The sequence below is a fragment of the Oryza sativa genome, chromosome 6 (genome assembly GCF_034140825.1).
Source record: "Oryza sativa Japonica Group chromosome 6, ASM3414082v1".
NCBI lineage: Eukaryota > Viridiplantae > Streptophyta > Magnoliopsida > Poales > Poaceae > Oryza > Oryza sativa.
The window spans coordinates 25,305,306-25,329,291 of record NC_089040.1 but is presented as its reverse complement, the minus strand read 5'-3'; the positions used below and the strand labels follow the sequence as shown (position 1 = coordinate 25,329,291).

The window sequence follows — 23,986 nt, the reverse complement described above, 5'->3', positions numbered from 1 at the left end:
AAGTTCCTGCCGAGCAGCCGGTCTTTCTACCACCTCGGTACGTGTTCAATATGTTGCGCATATTTGATCTGTTCATATTTTACTGCTTATTTTACATGTGTAGATCTAATGATGCGTTAATGCTAATATACATCTGCAATACCATGACTTATTTATGGAATATATTAAATCATTATATGCCTATAATATCAATAGATCCGGCGTTCCTGCCTGTGCCGAATATTAGCTATATACTGTAGCTGTTCTTCTCCCGAGACCGCAGTCACCGTACGCGTGCGTGATGATATATATGAGCAAATCTATCCAACTGTCGTATTAGGGACCTAGGGTGCACTTCTGATATCTAAATTAATGACATTAATAAGGATACTATTTAAATTAAATATATACTTAAATATAGTGTATATATGTATGTCTGTTATTATTAAATCAATGCAGTATGTCCAATAACCATAAGGTGGCTGCCATTTGGATTGGGAAGATTGTTCAACGACAGATGAAGTCGATTCAGTGAATGGATCGCCTAAATTGTTATCGATGAGCTCTTCAGAACCAAATGGTGGCATGACTTTCATAGGGATCAGGTGTATGCTTGCGTGTTTATAGAGGTGAGGGTGTACGTGTTATGAGCACCTATCTTTGTACGTGTTTCTCAAATAAAATGGTGGCATGGAGATGGATTACAACGGCGAAGACTCCAAGAGTGAAAACCCATGATCCGATCATTCGGATTCGACAGCATAGCATTTGTTTGTTACTCCTTATTAGAGCGTTGTTTTATGTTTTCGATGAGAATCTAGACATGGTTTTGTAGGTATATTCGTTCGCTATGCTATAGAGTTAGTTCGATCTATAACATTAATAAGGCAGCCTGATTGTCTTAGTTGTTTTTTTTCTTTTTTATCTTCCCTTTAAGCTATGTACATCCTTGATGGATCAATGCACAGGTTGGGTGTATTTTTATTTCTTAATGAACTTTGTTCTATTACTCTCCTTTCTATAAAGCTAATGCCCCACTAAACAACTAAAGCTCAACATGCAAACATAGTATTTATTAGCACTCCTAAAATCTACATGCAAGCATGCCACATCAACACATTAAGCACACAAAGCTCAACATGCAAACATATAATAATTATATCTACAATTTACTTCATTCTAAAACTAAACATACACGTGCTAGATTATCATTCTAAAATCATTTTCATAATATTTCAATCCAAATCATTTCATCATTTCACTATTATCTAATATATATCCCGCAGTAAAGCGCGCACGGGGCATCATCTAGTATTAAAGAATATTCAATACCCATTCAAAAATTAATATCTTCCTTTGAATCTAGCTAGCTGCTGGGTTACTTGATATTTTAAGTTAAACAATTTCTGAGTACTGTTTAAGTTGCATATAAAAGGATTGATATTTTCGTTACAGATAAAAAAAGAAATGGATTGTTAATGTGGTATGCAGTGATCAGTCTTATTGTTGTTTATAGAAAGCAGAGATACTTGGTTTAATTCAAACAAAAAGAATATGTGCGTGTTGTTAGCACATACGTTTGTACTATATATGTTTCTCAGAAAAATAAAGATAGATAACTTAGATGTAAGTTGTGAGACTATTGTCGCCATATATTAAAACTTCTAGATCGCTTGAAGAAACAAGAATGCATGTTCACTCAAGGGTCTTTGTCAAATCTAAGGCTATAAAATCTATTTTGTATAATATAGTTAAAGAGAGAAAGGCATAAACCTCGATCACAACTTTGCTGCCCCGTAAAGTGGTTTTTTGACAGGCTATCTCTATTATAATTTGTTCAAACACGACAAAGCTGCTTAAGTTGTAACCTTGAAAGCAACTTTCAAGTTAAGAAGTGACCGTCCAACGACTGATGAATTATGTTGGAGCAATTTTTCATTTTTAAAAGGATATTCATACTTCTTTAGTGTCGGTAAAAAAAAGTACCCAAAAGATACCAATTAATGTCATAATGTGGGAGGTATATATCACATCCCTACCATATTCTATGTAGTACTATATAGTTTAGTGCCTACCTTCAAGCATACATGCATGATAAAAAGGTATAGTGGGATCCAAATCCAATTTGTGATTTCTTTGGGATCATTATATGAAGACAGAAGATGGTTGGTGCCAAATAGTACAAGAAGCTAGCTAATTTAAAAGTCATTTTGATGCTCTTTCTATTCTTTGTCCTGGACAATGACACTCACTGATCCACATCCTGTTCTATGGATGGATTCTAGATATGATATGACCTCTCAAACGAATACTACTGGTATTTGACTCTCACTCACAGTCCACAGTTCCACACAAAACCAAAACTGATGATGCATAGCATATCCCTGCAGCGACCGGCCTCAGCGTCTAGCTTTCTACAGTGTATAACAAGTACTACGCAAAAGGAAATCCAAAGACAAGCAATACACATCAGTTTATATCGAGTTCACGGCCGCTGAGAACAATGAAACTGTCATGCACGGTCATACTAATTATTAATTAGGGCAGCATATTCTACTAATAGTGGTAGTTGGGTGTAGTAGAAATTAAATATAACTATGAATTTTCATGAGTATAAAAATGTTTTATTCAAAACTGCACTAAAATATCTTTACTAATTTATCTAAACATGCTATATGTCATACAAATTTATCATGGCGCTATATATTTTAATTTTAATTTTGGAAAAAGTACGAATTACCCCACCGAAGTATTGCGGTAGTACGATTTACCCCCTAAAACTACAATACCGGACATTTAACAGCCCAAACTCTTAAAACCGGATAAATTACCACCATAGCTCGATTATAAGCGGTTTTCAGCCTACGTGGCACACACGTGGCGATACAGTCAGAAAAACAAATAAAAGCTGGTGGGGTCCACCTGCGCTTTTCTTCTCTCTCCTTGGCCTCTCTCTCTCTTGGTGAACATAGGAGGCGACTGGCAGGTGCGGAGGCAGCCGCGGCTCCAAGGCCGGCGGCGGGCAGGCGCGGAGGCGGCGGGCCAGGAGCCGAGGCCGGCGACTAGCGGGCGTGGAGGCGGCGGGTGAGGAACCGACGAAGGTAGTCGGTGATGGCTGGTGGCGGGCGAGGAGCCGAGGCCGGCGGCTGGCGGGCGCGGAGGCAGCTGCAGGCGGCGGGTGAGAAACCGATGACGGCAGTCGGTGGGGGCGAAGGCGGGTGCGGGCGGCGAGCAAGGAGCCGAGGACGGCAGCGGGGATAGCTGCGAGCGGCGGGCGGGCACGGAGGCGTCTTCGGGCGGCGGGCGGGCGAGGAGCGGACGCCGACGGGCGGCCGGCGGCGGGCGAGGCAAGCAGCTCTTCCTCTCTCTCTCTCACTCTCTCTGGTACCGTCGAGAGAGTGGACTCGAGGCCGGCGGCGGCGAGGCCGCGTCAGCGTCCGTGGTCGCGCCGCTGTGATGCGCCTGCCAATCCCGGACGCTAGTGACGAGCACGTCGTACTCCGTCGACGACGACGACGAGAAGCTCTGCCCGGGGGAGTGGTGCTTGTTGCGGTTGTACCTCTTCTTGACACTGGCGGCGGTGCCCACGGCGAGTGTGAGCTCCAGCTCCGCCGCCGCCGCCTCCTCGTCATCGTTGGTCTCCTCGGCGTCCTCCTCCTCGGGGCTCTGCGTGTACTCGACCGCCAGCTCGACCGCCAGCACGGGCCACGAGCCACGGGCCGACCGTGAGCCACGGGCCGCCGTTCCTTCGGCGACGCCGCTTCGCCTCGCGCCTCCGCCCCGTCCGCCCCCGTGCACCACTGCCCACCGCCCCCGGGCACCGCCGCCCTCCGCCCATCCGCCGCCGTGCCCGCCGCTGCCGCTCGCGGTGCCGCCCACATCCTCCCCTGCACCACCCAGTGACCGTGAGAGAGAGAGAGAGTGAAGAGAGAGAGGAAGAGGGGAAGGGCATGTAGGTCCCACATTTTTTAAAAAATAGAAAATGCTGACTGGGTTGCCACGTGTACGTCACGTAGGACAAAACCGCTCTGAATTGGATCGAGGGGGGTAATTCGTCTGGTATTAAAAGTTCAGGGTGAACAATATCTGCTTTTCGAGTTCAGAGGTGTAATTCGGTCGACCGCGATAGTTTAAGGGGGTAATTCGTAATTTTTCCTTTAATTTTAGTCCTATGAAGTTTCTACTACACATAGAATCGGATGTAGTATAATAGAATCAGATTCACTAGATTTAAAGAAATGAATGGCTCACAAACATTTTAAGGGTACCTTAAAAACCTACCATTACTACATACTAGTACTTTATGCATTTAAAAAATATTCTTTTCTTAAAAAAATTAAATACTACTCCAATCCCTCTATCCCTATTTGACAATCAAATCTGCAAAAGATGCTGAGACCAAGACAACAAAAACCCCTTTGTTCCCACAGTAAACCTCATATATAGATCAAGAGATGTGATGCTGTTTAAGTGTTGCGTGCATGCAAAGGTGAAGGTGAAGGTGAAGGAGTAAAATGCAAAACGCGCGCGGATGCATATATACGCGTACACAAATAAACGAGGAGACAGGCAGCGATGCCATTTGCTCGTGCATAAATGAACAAATAGATGTCAATCAGACATTGATCAACGGGGAGGGATAGAGAAAGCATTATATAGTAAGGCTGTGTTTAGATCTAAACTTCCAACTTTTTCCATCACATCAACCTATTATACAAATACAACTTTTCAGTCACATCGTACTAATTTTAACCCAAATTTTTAACTTTGAAAGGAACTAAACACAGCTAACTGGTTGCTCGGCGAATGATTTATTCAGCTAAGGCTTATATATAAACTGAAAACGTACTTAAACAATGATTTTTTAAACAAAGTGGCATAAGACTTTTATTTTTTTAGTCGTAAAGAAACCAAGATTAAAAAAAAACTCCGTATAACACAAATATAAACCTAAGTTAATTTGAAAATTTTAAATTCAAATTTGGCCTCAAAATACCGTCCCAAGCAACTTCGCACTCTGCAGAAGCTATCATGAAGCAGGGATAGCAGCAGCACGAATATTAAATACTGTAAAGCTGTTCCTTCGCTGCCATTTTGCCTTGCATCAATGCTGAGGCAGAAGGTTTCAAAAGCCACATCCAACTGTGAATTTGTTGCAGTGAGAGCTAGGAGAACTACTATATGGCCTTGTTTAGGCCTAGTCTAGTTCCCAACTTTTTCTTCAAACTTTCAACCTTTCCATCACATCAAAATTTTCCTACACACATAAACTTCTAACTTTTTCGTCACATTATTCTAATTTCAATCAAACTTCCAATTTTGACGTGAACTAAACTTCCAATCGTCGGGGAAAATTTTTGGACTTGGTTGTCACATCGGATATACCAGCACATATTTGAAGTATTGAATATAGTCCAATAACAAAAAAAATTTACAGATTCCACCAGGAAACTGCGAGACGAATTTATTAAGCCTAATTAATCTGTCATTAGTAAATGTTTAATGTAGCACCATATTGTCAAATCATGACGCAATTTGGATTAAAAGATTCGTCTCGCAATTTACACGCAATCTGTATAATTGGTTTTTTCCTACATTTAATACTCTATATATGTGTCCAAACATTCGATGTGAGAGTGTGGAAATTTTTGTTTTGGGAAGGCCTGTACTCCCTTGGGACTAGACTTCACTTCACTCTCTCCCTAACACATCTGACATCACTGTACAGTGAGAGTCCATGGTGTACAGTATGGGCTGATCCTGGAAGAAACAAAGCATAGGAACAGAATGGAGTGTACATGGAGCAGGTGAAAGTGCTCACTTGTTGTGCTCAAGAAAAAGCAAATCGTGACAGGGATAAATGAGTAGCTAGAGGGTATCTTTCTTTCTTATCATGAAAAATACTACCAGTACTACTACTCTCCTAGAGTATATTTGCTGCAGTCAATTATGACATGTGCTTGGCCTTATGTGAAAGAATCTTAGTGACCGGTCACGGAAGAAGCTAGCATGAAAGGGACAAGTAGAGAAGTAGATACCTCTCCGTGGCATAAAAACTTAACCTAAGAGAAGACGTGACTCGTACTATATATAAATTCAGATAAAGCGTTGTCCAGATTTATTACACTGGAAGTAGTAGAGCAAAAGAAGGGGCTTTTTTCAGTCCACAAAAGAGCAATAGGAGAGGGAAAATGAATATTATGATTTTTAAAACCTTTTTTCAAATAAGAATAAAACATTAGTAGTTTAGTATTTTTTTTCTAATAAAATAAATATAGTGTTCAACGCCTCCAGCTATGGAATAGCAACAAATAAGTGTGGCCAGCCATACCACGCATGCGAGTGCTGTGTCTAACGTCGCATTATCAATTTCGTTCTAGAGTTATCTTGCCACAAACGAAAGGCTCCGATATATATGAAAATAAATTGCACACGATATTTTCTTGTTAAAAAGGGTTTAAAAATTATCCAGATGGAAATCAATTATTATATACATATGATTTTTTTAGGATATACCCTATATATATTAAGTATATATCTCTTTTTTTAATTTTTTTTCACTGTTATCAAACAACAGCAAATTAATAATGCACTTGGCAAGTTGGCATACTCCTACATGCATGGGAATTAAGCACCTCTTTTTTCATTGATGCCTGAACCATGCATTGCCATGGATTTACAATGGAATAACCGTTTCACACGTAACCCACAAGTACGTGTGTAATTAACAAAATCTACTAACATTTTTACACAGGAAAATGGGCTACTACACTATGGTCTCTCCTTGTTTGAGCAACTTATAAGGCGAAAGGTAGAAGCCAAACAAATAGACATGCTTTACTTAGGTTTTTTTTTCTATAGCCGTACATAAACCCCGCTCTTGAACTATTTAGCTTTTGTTTAAGCCAAAAGCTAAGTTTCAGTGGCTTTCTTTTGGCTAATATGGACTAGAGGTAAGCCTTGAAAGCCACTTGATTATATACCATAAAAGCCAAAAGCTTAGCTTAACTAAAATAACCTAAGCCAATAAATCCTAGAAAAATGAACAGCGTAATAAAAAAAATTAAAGGTAAAAAAATTAAATTTATGTTATTAGTGCAGTATATATAAAAGCAAGTGGTAGAAAATAAACTACGAGAAGAAATCACAAAATTAACTCCAACATCAAGTTTCACCAAAGCATATTATATGATGATATATAATTCAACAAAGCAGTTAATTCAAATAATTCAAGAAAAAAATGCATTTCATCAGTTAATTAGCTCCGATATGATCATAAAATTATTCATTTATCCCGACTGCCATGGTCTGCTACTACCCGTCAGTTCCTAAATATATAAAAAATATTTTTTATGACTTAAAACTTGTAGTCGAATATAAGTATTTTTCTTAGAGCGCTATTTCTCTCGTTCGCCAATCACCCCCTCATTTAAAGATAAGCTCAATGGTCTTTTCTTCATTACTTTAGTCTCTGTTAAAAATATTTATATTTGGGAACAGAGAAAATATAGATCTGCTAGCTCCTTCTCTCTCGGACCAAATTAAAGATGAGAACATGATCGATCGAAGAAGTTAACGGCTGCGTCGGCTTTATTTATCTTCAGAATTGAATGACAGAGCTACAGTTTTGTAGAGATAGACAGCTAGTAGAGCCCGGTACGCAGGCTGCCGGCAGTCATGAAAAAGAAACCAAAAGCTAACAAACAAAACGCTATCATGACACATTTTCTACATGACGCTTAAAACTGTATGTTGGCGCTTGCTGCGTCATATGACTGACAGGTAAACAGCTCTCCACTGTGGAAATCTACAGTTAACCTGGCACTATCACGCGCATTTCCTTTCAAAATTCATTAGCTAATTGCCAACTTAAATCAATTAACTGCTTAATAATTAATTAGGCTTGCACAATATGAAACAGTTTATGTTGACATGCTATTTTTTTATTACTAATTGTACATAGCATGCATGCATTCACTACTACCACTATATACACATTGAAGGTTATATATGATGAATTTTTTATTGACAGATGGAAAATGGAAATCTAGCTTGTGTGATTAATTAAACTTTTAAAAATGGGATATAGTAAATAATAGTTGATTTCTTCTTCCTTTTTTTTTGTTTGGGATCGATTATCCTTTAAATAAACCTGAAAAAGGTAGCAAAGCTAAAGGCTAAGAAAAGAAGAAAAGCTAGCTCAAGGTATCAGGCAGGAGGAAAAGAAAAATACTTTAAGCCCTCTTTTATAGCTTTGATCATTGCAGGGTGTAATCAGCGGCGGATAAAGATAAAACAAACTGTAGAGGACAGGGCATAGTTCATCAGATATAGGCCATTAGATTTTGTGCAATCATTTACCTTTACCTTTTATCACTCCTTTTTTTTCAATTAACCCATGCAAATTGGACAGGGATATATTGACCCATGTCTCGTGATTCTTATAACTAGCTGAAAGCACATTGCATTTGCCATTGGGGCAAAGCTAGCTTGCATGGATGGGCTTCACACTGTTGAAAGGGTTCTGTCAGGGCTATTAGGTTAGGGGAGGTCTCTCAAAGAGATAAAGCCTAGCAAAGCACATATCTTTATGCAAAAGATGAGACCATTAAAGCAAAACTAGCTATGAGATTCTCATGGATTGGGATCCACCAGGGTGTGTGTTGCATGCAGGCATGCATACTGAAAGAGCTACATGAAGCATATACACAGCTCCTCCAATTCCCATCTGTTCTTTTTTCTTTTCAACAAAACCCTATTCTTTTCCACTTATATTGTTCACATCTTGCATGCACGACTGTTTTACTCCACTAATCAATCCTTGTAATATTATACTAACTCTGTCCTAAAATATAATCTGAATCTAGACAAGCGTATCTCCAGATTTATATATAGCTAAAAATTACCATATTTTAAGACGAAGAGAGTACTAAATTAATAAAAGATTCCACCATTTTTCTACTACATGCCATTTCAGTCTTCTGATGAGCCGTTTTAGCAACCAAAAAATAACTTATAGATAAAACTTTAATATCTACTCCCTCCATCCTATAAAAACGAATCTAAGATCAGATGTGGTATATTCTATTACTATGAAGCTGGATACCTCATATCCGGTACTAGGTTGATTTTTTATGGGACAGAGGGAGTACTATGTTTTAAGCAATTTAAAAGCTAATGTAAAAGTAAACTATGATGAAACCACCTCAAATTCAACACCAAAATTAACATTTAAAATTTAAATTTCCATAGGCAAACGGTGAAGGCTTAAGTCATCATACTTCTTCAAGACAAGTTTTTCCTCCCATTAATTGCTTACATGAATAATATTTACTGTATCAGAAAAATTGATGAATTAATTAGCTTGTCCAATTAATATATATCAGTATGCAAATCAAAGATAACACATCAATATATACTCCCTCCATCCCAAAAGAAGAAAATCCATCTTTCATCCTGTATTAGGTTTATTTATTTTAGTTAGCTTATATATCTCGTACTATATATGTTTGTTTATTTTGGGACGGAGGGAGTAAGCTATTTGATCTCTGCACAGATCTAATTAAAGCAAATTAGGAAATGTTTGCATTCATGCTGACTAGCCTTTATTGTTATACACGATGCAGTTGGATTCAAATGGTAGAGAGATCTCTCTGCAGCTTCAAACATCTACACACCCTAAACATATAGACGGGCCAATACAGTTGAGTTCATACTACTAGGCAAAGCCCCGGTAGTCTTTCCAGTAAAAAAAAAAACAGTTGAGTTCAGCTATCCAGAGCAAACAGCATAGAGATTTCATTATTTGAAAAATTTGCAATGCAGAAAACACTTGCAAACGAAACTCTCAACTATGTTTGTTTAATTATTTTTTTTCAATTACATGCATGAAGATACATGCATGCATGCACCCACAGATCTGTTACATTTCAGAAAGAAATCTCAGTTTTTATTGTGCATCATAGCTCGGACACTGTTATCATAAAAATGTTCTTAATTAGTTTATAGCCATTTTCAATTTATTATTTTGAACAAAATATACAAATTCAGGAAAACAATGTGTACTGTCCAATAGTTGCAGAATCGAGTTTCACAAATAGCTAGGTTGATGTTACAAAATTAAAGAAAATGGGCGCACATACATATTCTACTACATGATTTTTTTTCCAGTCATACACCAGGTCGATGTTTTTCTAGTGTTAGTGTCATACACATTTGAACACACAAAAAAAAAACCCTTTTTATAAGATAATATATAACCGTTTAAAATTTAAGACTGCATAAGGCTAAAAATTAAAACCCTTTGTACATGCGTTCTGCCAAAGAATAACACACATCAACCTCTTGCATGCATGGCAATGAGTGTTGGATTTCTATTTTGTGCATCACAGAACAAGAGAAACAAAACAGTAATGGCTCACGTAAGGAGTAGCACGTAGTAGCTAGCTAGAGCTTGTAATTAGCTTGCATTGGCCATCTAATTGTTTCCCTGGTAAATTTAAACTGGCAGATTTGAAATTAATCAATTCAACATTGTTAATTAGCTAGCTAGTAATTATTTAATTACTCCTATTCCCACTTCCTTCCCCAGTCAAACGCAACATTATGAGAGTACAAACATATAGTACAAGTAGAGAAACAAATTAACCTCTTAGCTTTCATATATAATTAAAGAAATTAACATATATTGTTTCAAAACATATATAAAGGAACACATGCGATGGCGCCAATCTACAGCAGTATATCAATAGAAATCAAGCTAGAGCTATAGAGCAGTACAAAAACCCTGCTTACTTGAATGCATGCATATATAGTGCTCTAATATATATATATGTATAGATATAAATCTTCTCAAAATGACACAGATAATTAATCTTAATTAACCCGTATCACCAATTTGACCATATACCAAATCAAATGAAAAGTCTGCACATACAATGAAGCCGCTATAGGGTTCTGTATCTCCATCCAACCAAACGATTAGAACTCAAGTCGTACGTAGTACTTTCTAGAGAACAAAGTACGTACACACACATCTGCTAGCTTGCTGCAAATGTAGTAATTAATTTGTTCCTCATCATCAACTAATTCATTAATATACCCCCAAAATTAAAAAAAAAACCCTTGAAAATTCGCAGTATCATGCATCATCTATACCCCCATATCCTCTCCATTCCAATCCCGTGGTGTACACAGAATCACAGACATAGTAGTAGTAGCAGCACGGTTAACTAATTATCATGGAAATTAATTAGCTCAGCTCGATCTCGATCTCGATATCGATCAAACACTCACCCTACTCGCGAAGCGGAGGCGGAGGCGTGGTCGAGGTCGGAGGAGGGGTCGTCATCGGCGTCGAGGTCGTCGAAGGAGTCGATGCCGCAGGCGGCGTGGCCGCGGCCGAAGGCGCGGATGTGGTCCTTGAGGGAGCGCTTGTGCTTGAAGTCGGAGCCGCAGGCGCAGTACCAGAGCTTGCCGCAGTTCTTCTCGTGGGTGCGCCAGTCGCCGCGGACGGCGAACGCCTTGCCGCACTTGCGGCACATGAAGGGCTTGATCCCGTGCTTCCGCTTGTAGTGCGTCTGCAGCGTCCGGAAGTCCTTGAGCGGCCGCGCCCGCGGGTGGTCGATGTTGTTCCGGCACCCCGCCGCGCAGCAGTAGCACGGCAGCCGCAGCATCGCCGTCGGCTGCGTCCCCCGCAGCGACTCCGGCCCCTTCCTGTACTGCGACCCGTGCCCCCACATATGCATCTGCAAATTATCAACATATTAGTCCTACCATTATCATCAATCAATGATACATCCTCTATTGATAACATATAAGGCTGTGTTTGCAAAGCTAGCGGCTAGCTAGAATGGTGAATGAGTTTGAGTTTTAAAGATCCTCCATTGATAATATGGTTGTTTATTTACAAGCTTGTTGTTGATGCATAGGTTGGAGCTAGAACGGTGCAAGTGAAGTGTGTGTGGATGTGTTTCAAGATGGGAGGAATAAGTTAAGTTTGCAGAGAGGGACCAGCTGGATGTATCAGAGAGGAGCTCACACTCTATCTCTCTCTCCCTCTCTCCTTGATTGATGGATCTATGCAGAGATGGCATCCAAGAAGAGGGATTGGGAGAGAGAGAAGCAAGCTGCAAAAGGGATGTTACGAAGCTAGGAGAGGGGGAGAGGGTCAGAGCATGCAGAGATGGACAGTGGCATCAGCAAGGTGGTGTGTGTGTGTGAAGGTCTGAATGGCACTGCTCGTGGTGGGGTTTGTTGCACTGACAAAACAGCGAGAGAGAGAGAGAGAAGCTAGGAGAGACGTCAGGGAGAGGAGAAGGAGGAAGGAGAGGAGCTGTTGCTTGAGATGCACATCTGTGCGTTTGTGTGTGTGTAAGCTTGAAGGAACTGATCAATCTGCAGGGAAAGAGATATATAAAGATGCCTTTTTGCTACTACTCCCCTCCTCCTCCTTTCATCAGATCTCTCACTGCTTCCGAATTGAAAAGGCACAACGAGCATAGCCGGCTCAAACTCCAAGAACACTACTCCCAGTAGTACCAGTAATACTGAATCGATCGATGGATCGATCTCCATATGTCAATGGCCGTTTGGGAGGTAGCAGTAGCCATTACTGCATGCCTCTCTGTCTGTCTACTCTCTCTGCCCGGTTCAATCAAATCATCAGAGATCCAGCGCCGGACACGGCGAGAGGAAGAAGAGAGAGGCGTCAGATACTATCAAAGCTACTCCACACGGCGAGTACAGTTGGTAGTACGTACTCGAGCCGAGCAGCTAGCGGCTCTTCCTCCCAGATCCACCACCAGATATACACACTCAAGCTACTCCTCCGATTTTAGTCAACTACTGATCCAGACAGTGTCACACATGTACAAACACAAGAAGACGCAAGAAGCTTTGCATACAGATCGATCGATGCATGCACTGCTAGCTCCAATTCGATCGTTCACGACTAATGATCAACTCAAATTTAAACACCAAGAACCACTATTAACCAAAAAAAAAAAAGAAAATTAAAACCGCATGAGAACACAGCAAGAGGAGAAGAGTTAATCAGAGAACAGCAATTAAAGCTAAGATAATTGATTACCAGATGGATGCAAAGGAAAGAAAGGATAAAGCAAGGATTGTTCATGGTTGAGATTAGATTAACCTGCATGTTGTTGTATCGGTTGAAGGTCTTGTAGCAGACGGGGCAGGAGAACTGGGTAGGGCCAATGAGGATCTGGGACGGTGTGGGGATCCAGTACTGCCCCTTGGTCAGCTTCCCTATCCCTATGGACGCGCAACCCAGCGGCAGCGTCGCCGTCGCCGCCGCCGCCGCCGCCTCGTCTTCATCCTCCTCCTCTCCTCCTTCCTCCTCCACTTGCATCCTGCTGCTTCCTCCACCTGCTGCCGATGCTTCTGCTGCTGCTGCTGCTGCAGCTTGGTTGCCGGCGGCGGCGGCGGCGTCGGAGGGGCTCGGGCTCGGGAGGCCGATGTGCAGGGCCACGGTCACCTCCGCCGCCTGATCATCGGCTGCTGCTGCTGCTGATGGTGATTCTCGTTTGTCGTCGTTGTTGCTGCAAGAAGCGGCGCCGCCGCCGCCATGGCTGTTCTTTTCTTGGCCTTGCTTGTGATGGTGGTGATGATCTTGATCATGGCGGCGGTGGTGGTGATCGTCGTCGTGGGTGGTGGAGGGAGTGAGGCTGAGGAGGGGGAGGGCTTCCCTGATCGGAGGGGAGGAAGGGGGAGGTGGTGGGTGGAGGTAGGAGGAGTAGAGGCCGGAGAAGGAGGCGGCGTAGGGCGGAGGCGGCGGCGGCGGCGGCGGAGGGAAGTGGAGGGGGTGGTGGGAGCGGTGGTGGTGGTGGTAGCCTCTCAAGAAGTTGGTGTAGGGATCTCCCATGGAAGAGGATTGGTAGTAAGGAGCTAGCTCAAGGTAGGAGGAGAAGGAGAAGAGGAGATAGCATAATGGATGGAGAAGAAGGCAAACTACAGTTATAAATAGAGAGAGATGGAGAGGTAAAGTAGTTGTGTCTTGTGTGTGTGTGTGCATCTAGCCCTAAAGGTGTAAATGAGGTTGTGGAGGAAGAAAGAAAGGCAAGTTCACTAGAGAGAGAGTGAGAGAGAGAGGGAAGGCAACTTCACTAGAGAGAGAGAGTGAGAGAGAGAAAGAGATGAGGATCATGCATATCGTCTCACACCTGGGCTGACATCATAGAGAGGAATTGAAAAAGGTTGATGGTGGTGGTGAGAATGAAGAGGGAACAAAAGGAAGAGGCTGGTTTTGGAAGAGTCTCTCAGATGCCCACACACAACACCATATAGTAGCATGCATGTCTGTGCTCAGTAAATGGTGATGATAATATTTCTTGGGAATTGGGAGTCATGAAGAAACATTACCTCTTGTATTTATCCATGTTCATCATGGAAGTATGGGCGCCAAATATATATCCCCTGCAATTATTTGTTGGCAGCAGACAAAAAAGTTATTCATTATTTTACTCATTAAAATTATATTTTCTGCTTGCTACACCCGTATACCCTGCAATAGTTCAGTGACCATACGTCCTATATATTAAATTATACTACCTCTGCATACATTTCATCCCAAAAAAAAAACCCTGCAGCGAGAGGATACCATGCAATGCAGGAATAGAAGTATATATAGCATCGATCATTTAATTTATCGATATTCAGGCCGGGTTAATTTGTGTAATATCAAAGAACAAAAAAATATAACATCAAATAGGAATTATCACAAAAAATATTACTCAAAAATGTATATATTTGAATGCTGAATTATTCAGTACAACGCGCACATGCCATGACATGCATGCACCATGTCGTAAACAGAGAGAGAATCACAGAGAAGAAGAGACTAGATGGCACCAAGACAAGAGATCCTTGCATATATTGCATGCTCGGCCCCCACCTAGAGAAAAGGGTTAGAGAGAGAGATATGTATATAGAGCTACTACTAGTACCAACAAACAACACCCACTACTATTCTACCGTGTCCATCATCAATAGCTGCAAATTGTTTGGAGTACTATACTACTCTTATAATGATGACGCCCTATAATACTAATATATGCAGTTAAATCTCCAAACTTTAATTAAATCACTATAATAGATAAAAATATATTGAATTCTTAAGGAAAACAATATCATAATTTGATATCAAATTCGGCATGAATACACTTGTATGAATATAACATTTTTTTACACACAAGAAGGTGGTATATATATACAATATGTATTTGTGCCAATGTTCAAATAAAACGTCGACTAAAAGAATAGAGGTAATATAGTATCACGCAAACTATAAAAGAAACAACTAATTTTGCATTGTGCTGTCGTATGCCTGCCTAGCTAGCTATCCAGCAACTTTTGCTTTGTGTAGTGGAATACTAAAGCAAAAACCTTTTGGGCCTACAGCTTTTGCAAGTCATAGATTGCATTGGTGATTAATTAATGATGGGTGTGTGTGGCTGTTGGTTTGTTTTTATATATATCTTTGTGTGTTAAATTCAATTAACGTGTGGCATGTCATGATTAATTAAATCTGCAATTCTTCTGGGCAGGGAACAGTTGATGCACCTTGACGGGCGAGCTAACTTGTTGTTACGGCTGGCTTGAGAGAATATAATTAATCCTGGAAAATGCTACATGTGTATATAACTCGGTGTGCTCGATGAGAGCTACTGGCCGTCAGGAAAAAAGAAAAGAAATAGTGGCAGTATATGCAACTATTTATGCAAGTAGTGGGACCCCTAGATAATTTAATTTCTGGCAATAGCTCAGTACATATGGTTGTGTTTAGATCCAAACTTCAGTCCTTTTCCATCACATCAACCTATCATACACACACAACTTTTCAGTCACATCATCTCCAATTTCAACCAAAATCCAAACTTTACGCTGAACTAAACACAGCCATATATATGTTGTGTGAACTGGATATATATCTAGTTGCAAACATCAGAACAGTCTCCTTTTGGTGGTCCGACACCCTGGAGAATATATGCAATTTTTTTTGGCTATATATACATGTATAGATCTGCATGGGTTAACTGGTTGGATACATAGGAAAATATAACATGAGTATATTTTACACAAAAGATACTTTCGTAGTACATTTTGTTCGACCTTTCTATTTTTTTTAGTCTATGAGATGCTTGTTGAAATTCACATTTTATATTTTAATTATGTGAGGACTACACATAGTACAAAAATTGTAATACTATAGGATAATTATTTTTGAAAAATATAATAATGTAATTTTTGTTTACCTAATTTAAAATTATACTATCATTGATTTTAAAATTAATATGTATCATATACTATCATTTAATAAATTTTACTATACTTTTCTCCAAAGCTAAAAGTGGACAAAAAATAATATCAATGGCTATCAACATATAATATCAATTGTTTTGGAAAATGTTGCAAATAACACACACTTCTATATAAGCCGGCCCATCTACAGTAATTTCACTAGAGACCACTTCATTAGTAATTATGTTAAGTAGTAGAGATGTAGGGAAAATAGTTTTTATCTATATAACTATTTAATATATCTTCTCTTTTTTATGAAGGAGCTTCCATTCTTATATGCTATATTCTCATATTTGAACATTCCTTTATATATGTATAATACCAGATATGCGGTATTCCTGACGGTTACAAATACAAGTATAGGAGGTATACTTAATCCGTAACACCGATAAGTAGAAATGTAGGGACAGTTTTATCTATATAACCATTTCATAAATATTGTAGATATATAATAATGGGGTGATAAGGATCGTATAACGCGACATTGAAGGAATAGTGATGTCGGCACTCACACCATGTTAGTAGGGTTGGGAGTTGAGTGAGCCAACGCATATTTGAATCGAGCTAAGAAGTGGATGTTTGTGGTGTAGATAGGGGTGAAAGGCACTTTGATGTTGACTTTTTTTTCTTGATGCCCTTAATTTCTAAAAAGACATATTGCAAATAATAATATTTTATTCTTTATCACCAGGAATACTATATTTCCCCACTAATATTTGTTGTGTTACCAATCATACTATTTATCAAATCAGTTATACTTTACATTTCACCAGAGGATCTATTTTTCTGTACTAACAACTATGTAGTACATTGGCCATTCTTTGCATTAATTAACCACTATAATTCTTCTGTTTTCTTAGATTGATTTGCGATTTGTTTTTTTTGGATTCTACATATTAGAACAAAGATGACAAGGAGGAAGAAACAGATGCCAATGTTTCCCTAGTGGGGATAAACCTCGCACATACTTGGACGTCTCACTATGTAGAAAACTACAATTTAACACCATGGCATTCCATTTATTATATAAAATTAAACATGGCTAATAGGTCCAAAATTTAACATTGTTTTATATTAAAAAAAGATAGTATATGATTAATAAGAGATGTGCACAGGAGATCATGTTTTTAATGTTCTAAACATTAAAAACAGAGTTATAAAAGAAAACATTGACAAATACTACACAAATTATATTAATTCGTCATTATATTATTGTGGAAAAATATTGTGGACTATACATATGTAATATATATGTATGGTTAGACTTAGTGAGATTGAACAATTCTAGCATATATATATCTGTCAGAAAGATATGGTATAATATATAATCGACCCGTCAACTAACTAGCAAACATAGGTTTTTGCTGTAAATGATATATACATGAAAATATATATACTCTGTTAATCGAACAAAAGTGAATACTTGTTAATTTTATTTTTTTTCCACAAAATATACTTGAAGTAGATGTAGGACATTATGTAGGAGTGCGCAGAAAACTTTCCCTTACGATTAGCACCTGGATTTCCTTGTTGATCTAGACTTGGCGGTTGACCGACAAAACATATTCCCTTGACGGTTTTGATGCTATTCTTGGTGGTTTTTGGCTGCTAAGGAAATTCTGGTTTTTTAGTGATATATATAAAACCACGTCCCAATTGCGGTATAATATATTTGTCATGACATTTAGTTATTGTGAGATTTAACTCATGATTTGCCGCTAACAAAATGATACATATAGTGAGGGCTACAAGCTTCATATTGTTTATAGATATATAATTGACGAGCATATATATCTATTTTTTAATTACATATATAAAGCTAACACACATTAAGCTGCTGATTCGTAATTTAGCCACAGCAACGAGAGCTAGGGAACAAAACTCTGAACAGAGTGTCAAACTAGTCATGCATGCAAAAGCTAGAGAGCAAAAAGAAAGTCCTCAATGCCATGAGTATGTATATTGTCGGTGCACCAACATGTGGGCTCACATGTTAATGTCAGGCGGCACCACTCATGCATTAGCGGTGACACTTTGGATTAATTAAGAGATATCAATAATTCATCAGAAATTAGAGACTAGTTATATAGTTAATTCTAGTCAAACCATGCCCAAACAAAGACCTTCTTTTTAGTTTGAGGAAATCGACGTATGTGGACAATATACGTCAATATTTAATTAATTTAATTTTTACATGTCATTGCGCATGCTTGTCGTATTTGTTAATTTCTTGGTACACACCTTATCCAAGTAGGGACACTACTGTATGTACAGTCTCCTAATTCGTGAGAGTTGGTCAAATCGTTCATCTGAAACTCTAAAATTTCCCTGCAAAAAAAATAAACTCTAATTAAAATTCACTGTATATATGTACAGTATTGACGCATATAGCAAAATCTGTCTAGGCCATTTCTTAATTCGCTATCTTGGAAATTTCTTATAATCGCTTTTCAGGATATATACATATATGCATGTATATCGATATTCCTAAGCTACTATAGCTAGTAAGATATATGCATCTCTTTTGGGATGAAAAATTTATAAGATTTTTTGCAAAATTCCTGCGTTATAAAAGAGCCAATAAACTGCATGTGTGTGGTAGTATTATTTACGGGTATATATATGACCCATACCATTTTTTTTATTTAATTGCATTGTTTTACTTCTTGTACGTACTCTTGGAAACATTAATTGTACAAGAAGTATGCAAAGTATGCTGGATACAATAGGAATATTTTCACAAGAAGCAGATAAAAATTGTTGTTGACAAATTAAGTACTAATATAATCAAGGAAAAGATTACATTTTCCTCAATAATGAGTGTACTCTATATTTGATCCCACACATGATAGACTGACTTTAAAAATATGATCAGGGCTATCTAGAGCTAGCTATAGCCATCTGCAGGCTGCAGTGTGGTAGGAGCAGTAATTAGATCAAAAATCAAACCTGCAAAAGGGGAGGATGAACAGCACAATCAATCAATTTCTCCCTGACTCAACTGAACAGTAGATGGTTGGACCAGCTAAACACAGCTGCTGCGACCAACATCCAGCGCCTGTGCCCGAGCTAGCTAGCTTACCTAAGCCCATAGCTAGGGCTGACATCTTGGGCCCCCATCTGGGCCTAAAGCCCACAAGGTAGTCCCACAGACAGATGGGTCCATGTTGTCATGCACACGTGTATGGAACAGATTATATATGTTCGATATAATATCTCGGTCGTTAATTTTGGGGGAAAAAGCTAGGAGAGCACTGATGGTCGCGGTCTCGGGCAAAATATCACGAGATATACATTTATATTTTCGGAGAACATGTTCTGAATAAGAAGCAATTTTGAAGCAAAAATTATTAATCAAATTTTAAACAATCATACATCGATATGAAAATCCTTATGCAGACAAGTATTACATACATGGATCTACCTTCGATAAAAATTTAGTAAGATCAAGATCAATTAATTTGATGCTACCATGCATTTTTTTGAATAATGCATGTGTCTGTGTCGTATTAAGAATGCACTCCTATGAGTATGCACGTGGTATGTGTCTGTAGTGGTGTGTATGCACACGTATATCCTATTCGATCATGGGAAAAAAATCTAAAGGGTCCAAGGATAACGAGATCTCGGCGAGGCTATATGAACAACGCATGGTGAAAATGGGGGCAAAAAAACCCCTAGACATTTACAGTTGGAACTACTCGCTTGCCTTGATCTTGAATGCCAAACAATATGACTTAATTCTTATGGTGTTTCTCACTGCAGCGTGGCCAGCCTATTAGTATTCTACAAGCTAGCTAGAATTGGTACATGTGTGGTTGCTTCTTTGCAATTGTATAGCATGCATATATTGGATCATCAGCCTATGCGTGATCACTTGTCCAAGCACACTGTTCTCACATTTCTACGACCAAATTAAGAACCATTAATTAGACATAATCCCTCCGTTTCATAATGTAAGTCATTCTAGCATTTCCCACATTCACGAAGATGTTAGTGAATCTATGTCTAGATTCACTGACATCTCTATAAATATGGAAAATGTTAGAATGACTTACATTGTGAAACAGATGAAGTATATATGAATAAAGTTTCTTTGAAGTCTATCTATGGAAAAATTAATGAGCAAATTAATTAAGACTGCATACCCCGTGTATATGCTAGAAATGTTATTTACTTACAGTTAGAGAGTAGTACCTCTCTCCATAGTGTTAATATTAATAAGGCAATTTTACCGTGCTGATGAGATAACAGAAAATTAAATAACTAAGCTGGTAATTAATTATTTTAGGCATATTTTTTTTAGTTAGGAGGAGATTTGGACTAACAATTGCTTTATTACTATATCATTTTTGTGATATAAAAGCATTATAATCATAAATAAATACTTTTGAATATGAAGCTAGTAACATCGATTTAATTTTGTGTAAAAAAATTAATAGAGTATTTGTTGTTCAAAGTCTCGTAATACGACTTATATTTTGGGAAAAAGGAAATATATATGGAGTAGCTGGTCTAAGAGGGGATCAACTACTTGCGATGGAAGGCCAGGCAGATGAACAGTGAGAAGCTTAAATGTGAACAGTAGGTGCAGGAAAGAGGATGCATCATATCGATCGCAAATTTCGCAATAGATAGATTAATTGTGCCCCTCCGATCAAGCATTCATGGGCTTGAATGGGACTCTTCGGCCGCATCTTTTCGTACCTAGCTAGCTTGCCTCACCATTCTCCTATATATATTTTCACAATTTCATCCATATATACCATTTCTTTTCCAATTTAATTAGTTATATATACAAAATATATGCCATATTGTTGTTGCATATGAATACATTGGCATATACCTCTATGTCCACACAGTACTCTCTCCCTGTGTGGGCACAATGAGTACAATCCCCATCCCTTAGATATGGCTAATGGTTGATAATCCATTAGCGGATAATTTGTGTCACATTTCTAAAATTTGTTTTTTTTAAATGTCAACAAAATTGTTTAGATTGCTTTTAAGGATATTTATTATCTTTATATTCCTTTTGTTCCTTTATAATTTTTTCACAATTGATCAACATTGTTGCAACTTTGACCATTAATAATTTAATTTTTAAATGGTTAGATTGTGATGAATGAATTTTTAATTCTTATGATTAGTATGTAATACAATTTGATAAGATGATATCTATTTAAGTATTCAGAAAATTTTTGAAAAAAAAAGGATAAATGGTCAAAGTAGTTTAAATATGAATAGTGATTGGTGACAGGGTATAAATAAGGACTGGAGGGGGGTAGTATATAACATTTAATTGATTCATTTATATTAGTCTTCCAGTTCCAGCTAATCAGCTTATCATCTCTCTTCATCGATCCTGAACAGGACCTCACAGCAAACACTAGCTACTTATTACTTATCATCTCTCTTCAGAGTAATTAATTACAGTAGCTGGTGAAACATGTGAAAGTATTTTCTCCCCTTCTTCCTACAGAAACAAGTTGGTTAACTTATTTATGTGAAAACTCGATCATATATTTAAAACTTTTTGCTGTCCACTACTTCACTACATACGTGTATATATATATAGTACTGGATGATGCAGTACGTACATGCAGATATTTTTTGGAAATTAATCAACGCGTTTACAGTATAATACATATAGATCAGTTACTTAATTATTGTACTACTTGTCCAAATGAGCGTGATAGAGCTTTTTCAAAAAGGCCATGCGGCGTCAAAAAGAACCGCGGAGAGAAAATTAGGTGTATGCCAACTAATAAATCTAACTAAATTAATAGATGCATATATGTATATCAGGCATTTGCAAGCACGCAAACAAATTTAATTTATTCATGATAAATGTGTATCCATCAGGAGGTTAATTATTAATTATTTGTTGCGTGAGACTATGTACTCACACCATATATGGCTGCTTTCGGTTGTGTGGAAGATGATAATCCAAAGCGATTTTTGAATTTCATGTTTTTTTATGAGGATGAATATATTTTTATTATAAATTTTAAGAATATTTTTGGTAATTTTTACTTGTTTTCTTAGAAATTAAATAAACAGTATTGGAGAGCGAAAGAGATAAAGGTCGAATACCTAAATTAATCATAAATCAAATTCTAAAATTTAAATTGATATGGCAGAGCCAGTGTCTACGTGACCACTCTAGAATTAAGCCTAGCATGAATTAATGTCTCGTTTATTATTTTTATAATTTGTAAATTTGTCAATAAGATTTAATCGGTAGGTTAATTAGTCTAATTCTCTGTCTAAAATGGCGAAGAGTCAAATACTTGTGTTCACTGATGGCACACTGTACAGGGAAACATGCATGATGTGTGTACACATTATACTTATGTTCTGCTGTTTTAGCCTTTTAGGTCCATGAAATCAAATCATAAAATCTTAAAACATTAATATGAAAATAATAACTAGAAATTGACATGTAAAAATGATATTGGATTTTATCATGAAAATACGTTATATGTAGCTATATTGCTTATAATTGGTATAAATATGTGATTAAAAAATAGTAAAGCACGAGTATTAATTGGAGATAATATTCATGTTGAAAGACAAAAAAAAAGAATGAGGGAAGGGAGTAGGATAAAATATGATATTAATTATCCCTTTAGTCCTTATCAAAATGTATTTTACTTGATTTAATTTAATTTGTTACTAATCTTGGCACAGTATTCCTATATACAATTAGAAATAATCCCTTATATGCCACTGAAAATTGGTCTGATCCCTTATATGCCACTGAAAATTGGCTCTTACCTTATATGCTATTGGTCTAAATTTGTGCACCCTCTCATGCCACTACCGTTAGTTGACCGTGTGTTGACCGTTAACTCTCAAGTAAAAAAAGACATATTTGCCCTCTCTAAGTTGTTAGGCATGTCTATACTCAGAAGGGTAAATATGTCTTTTTTCCCTAAGAATTAACGGTCAACACACGGTCAACTGACAGGAGTGGCATGAGAGGGTCTGACAGGAGTGGCATGAGAGGGTGTACAAATTTGGATCAATGACATATAAGGGAAGAGCCAATTTTTAATGGTATATAAGGGATCAGACCAATTTTTAGTGGCATATAAGGGATTCTCTCATATAATTCTAGTTAAACTGCCTGGCGATTTTATTTTCTATTCCAAATTAATTAACTGTAGGCAAGCTAGACATTATGGCTGGTCCTTTTCATGGAGGAATCAATTAGCCTTTGATCGAACGAGACTATATAGCTAACAATGTGCTGGAATAGCTCCAGCCTTTCACCGGCAAGTTATAGTACTGTCAGGTACAGTGCCAAATTTGTTGTTTAGTTAGTTTTTATATGTTACTTAGCGTGAATGATCACTACATTATGTATCAACAAATGCATGGCCCACGTATTTTGTTTCAAGCGTTCGTTCCTTTGCTTGTAATAGTCTATCCGTTGACATACTTTAATTATATGTTTTAAAAAATATATTTGTGTTAAACCGTCTTGTATATATATGTTTCACATGATGTACATCATCTATATATTCTTCACATTGCCACCTACTTCCTCCATCCTAAAATAAGTTTATTTTTCATCCATCTCATACATACCAATACAAAACTAAAATGATCAGAATACCCTCACTTTCTCCAATCCCAGTGCAATTATATTTCTCTCTTTATCTATTCCCAATGCATTTAT

General features: G+C 38.0%; 1 protein-coding gene across 1 annotated transcript; it reads right to left on the bottom strand.

The window, feature by feature from the left end:
• Positions 1–10,848: 10,848 nt before the first annotated feature.
• LOC4341518 (zinc finger protein WIP2) lies at positions 10,849–14,132 on the bottom strand. The gene is made up of 2 exons (XM_015786670.3): positions 13,133–14,132; positions 10,849–11,726 (listed from the first exon to the last, which is right to left on the bottom strand). Exons 1-2 carry the CDS (start codon positions 14,012–14,014, stop codon positions 11,271–11,273), a joined length of 1,338 nt encoding a protein of 445 aa, XP_015642156.1. The 5' UTR covers positions 14,015–14,132; the 3' UTR covers positions 10,849–11,270.
• Between the last annotated feature and the right edge of the window lie 9,854 nt (positions 14,133–23,986).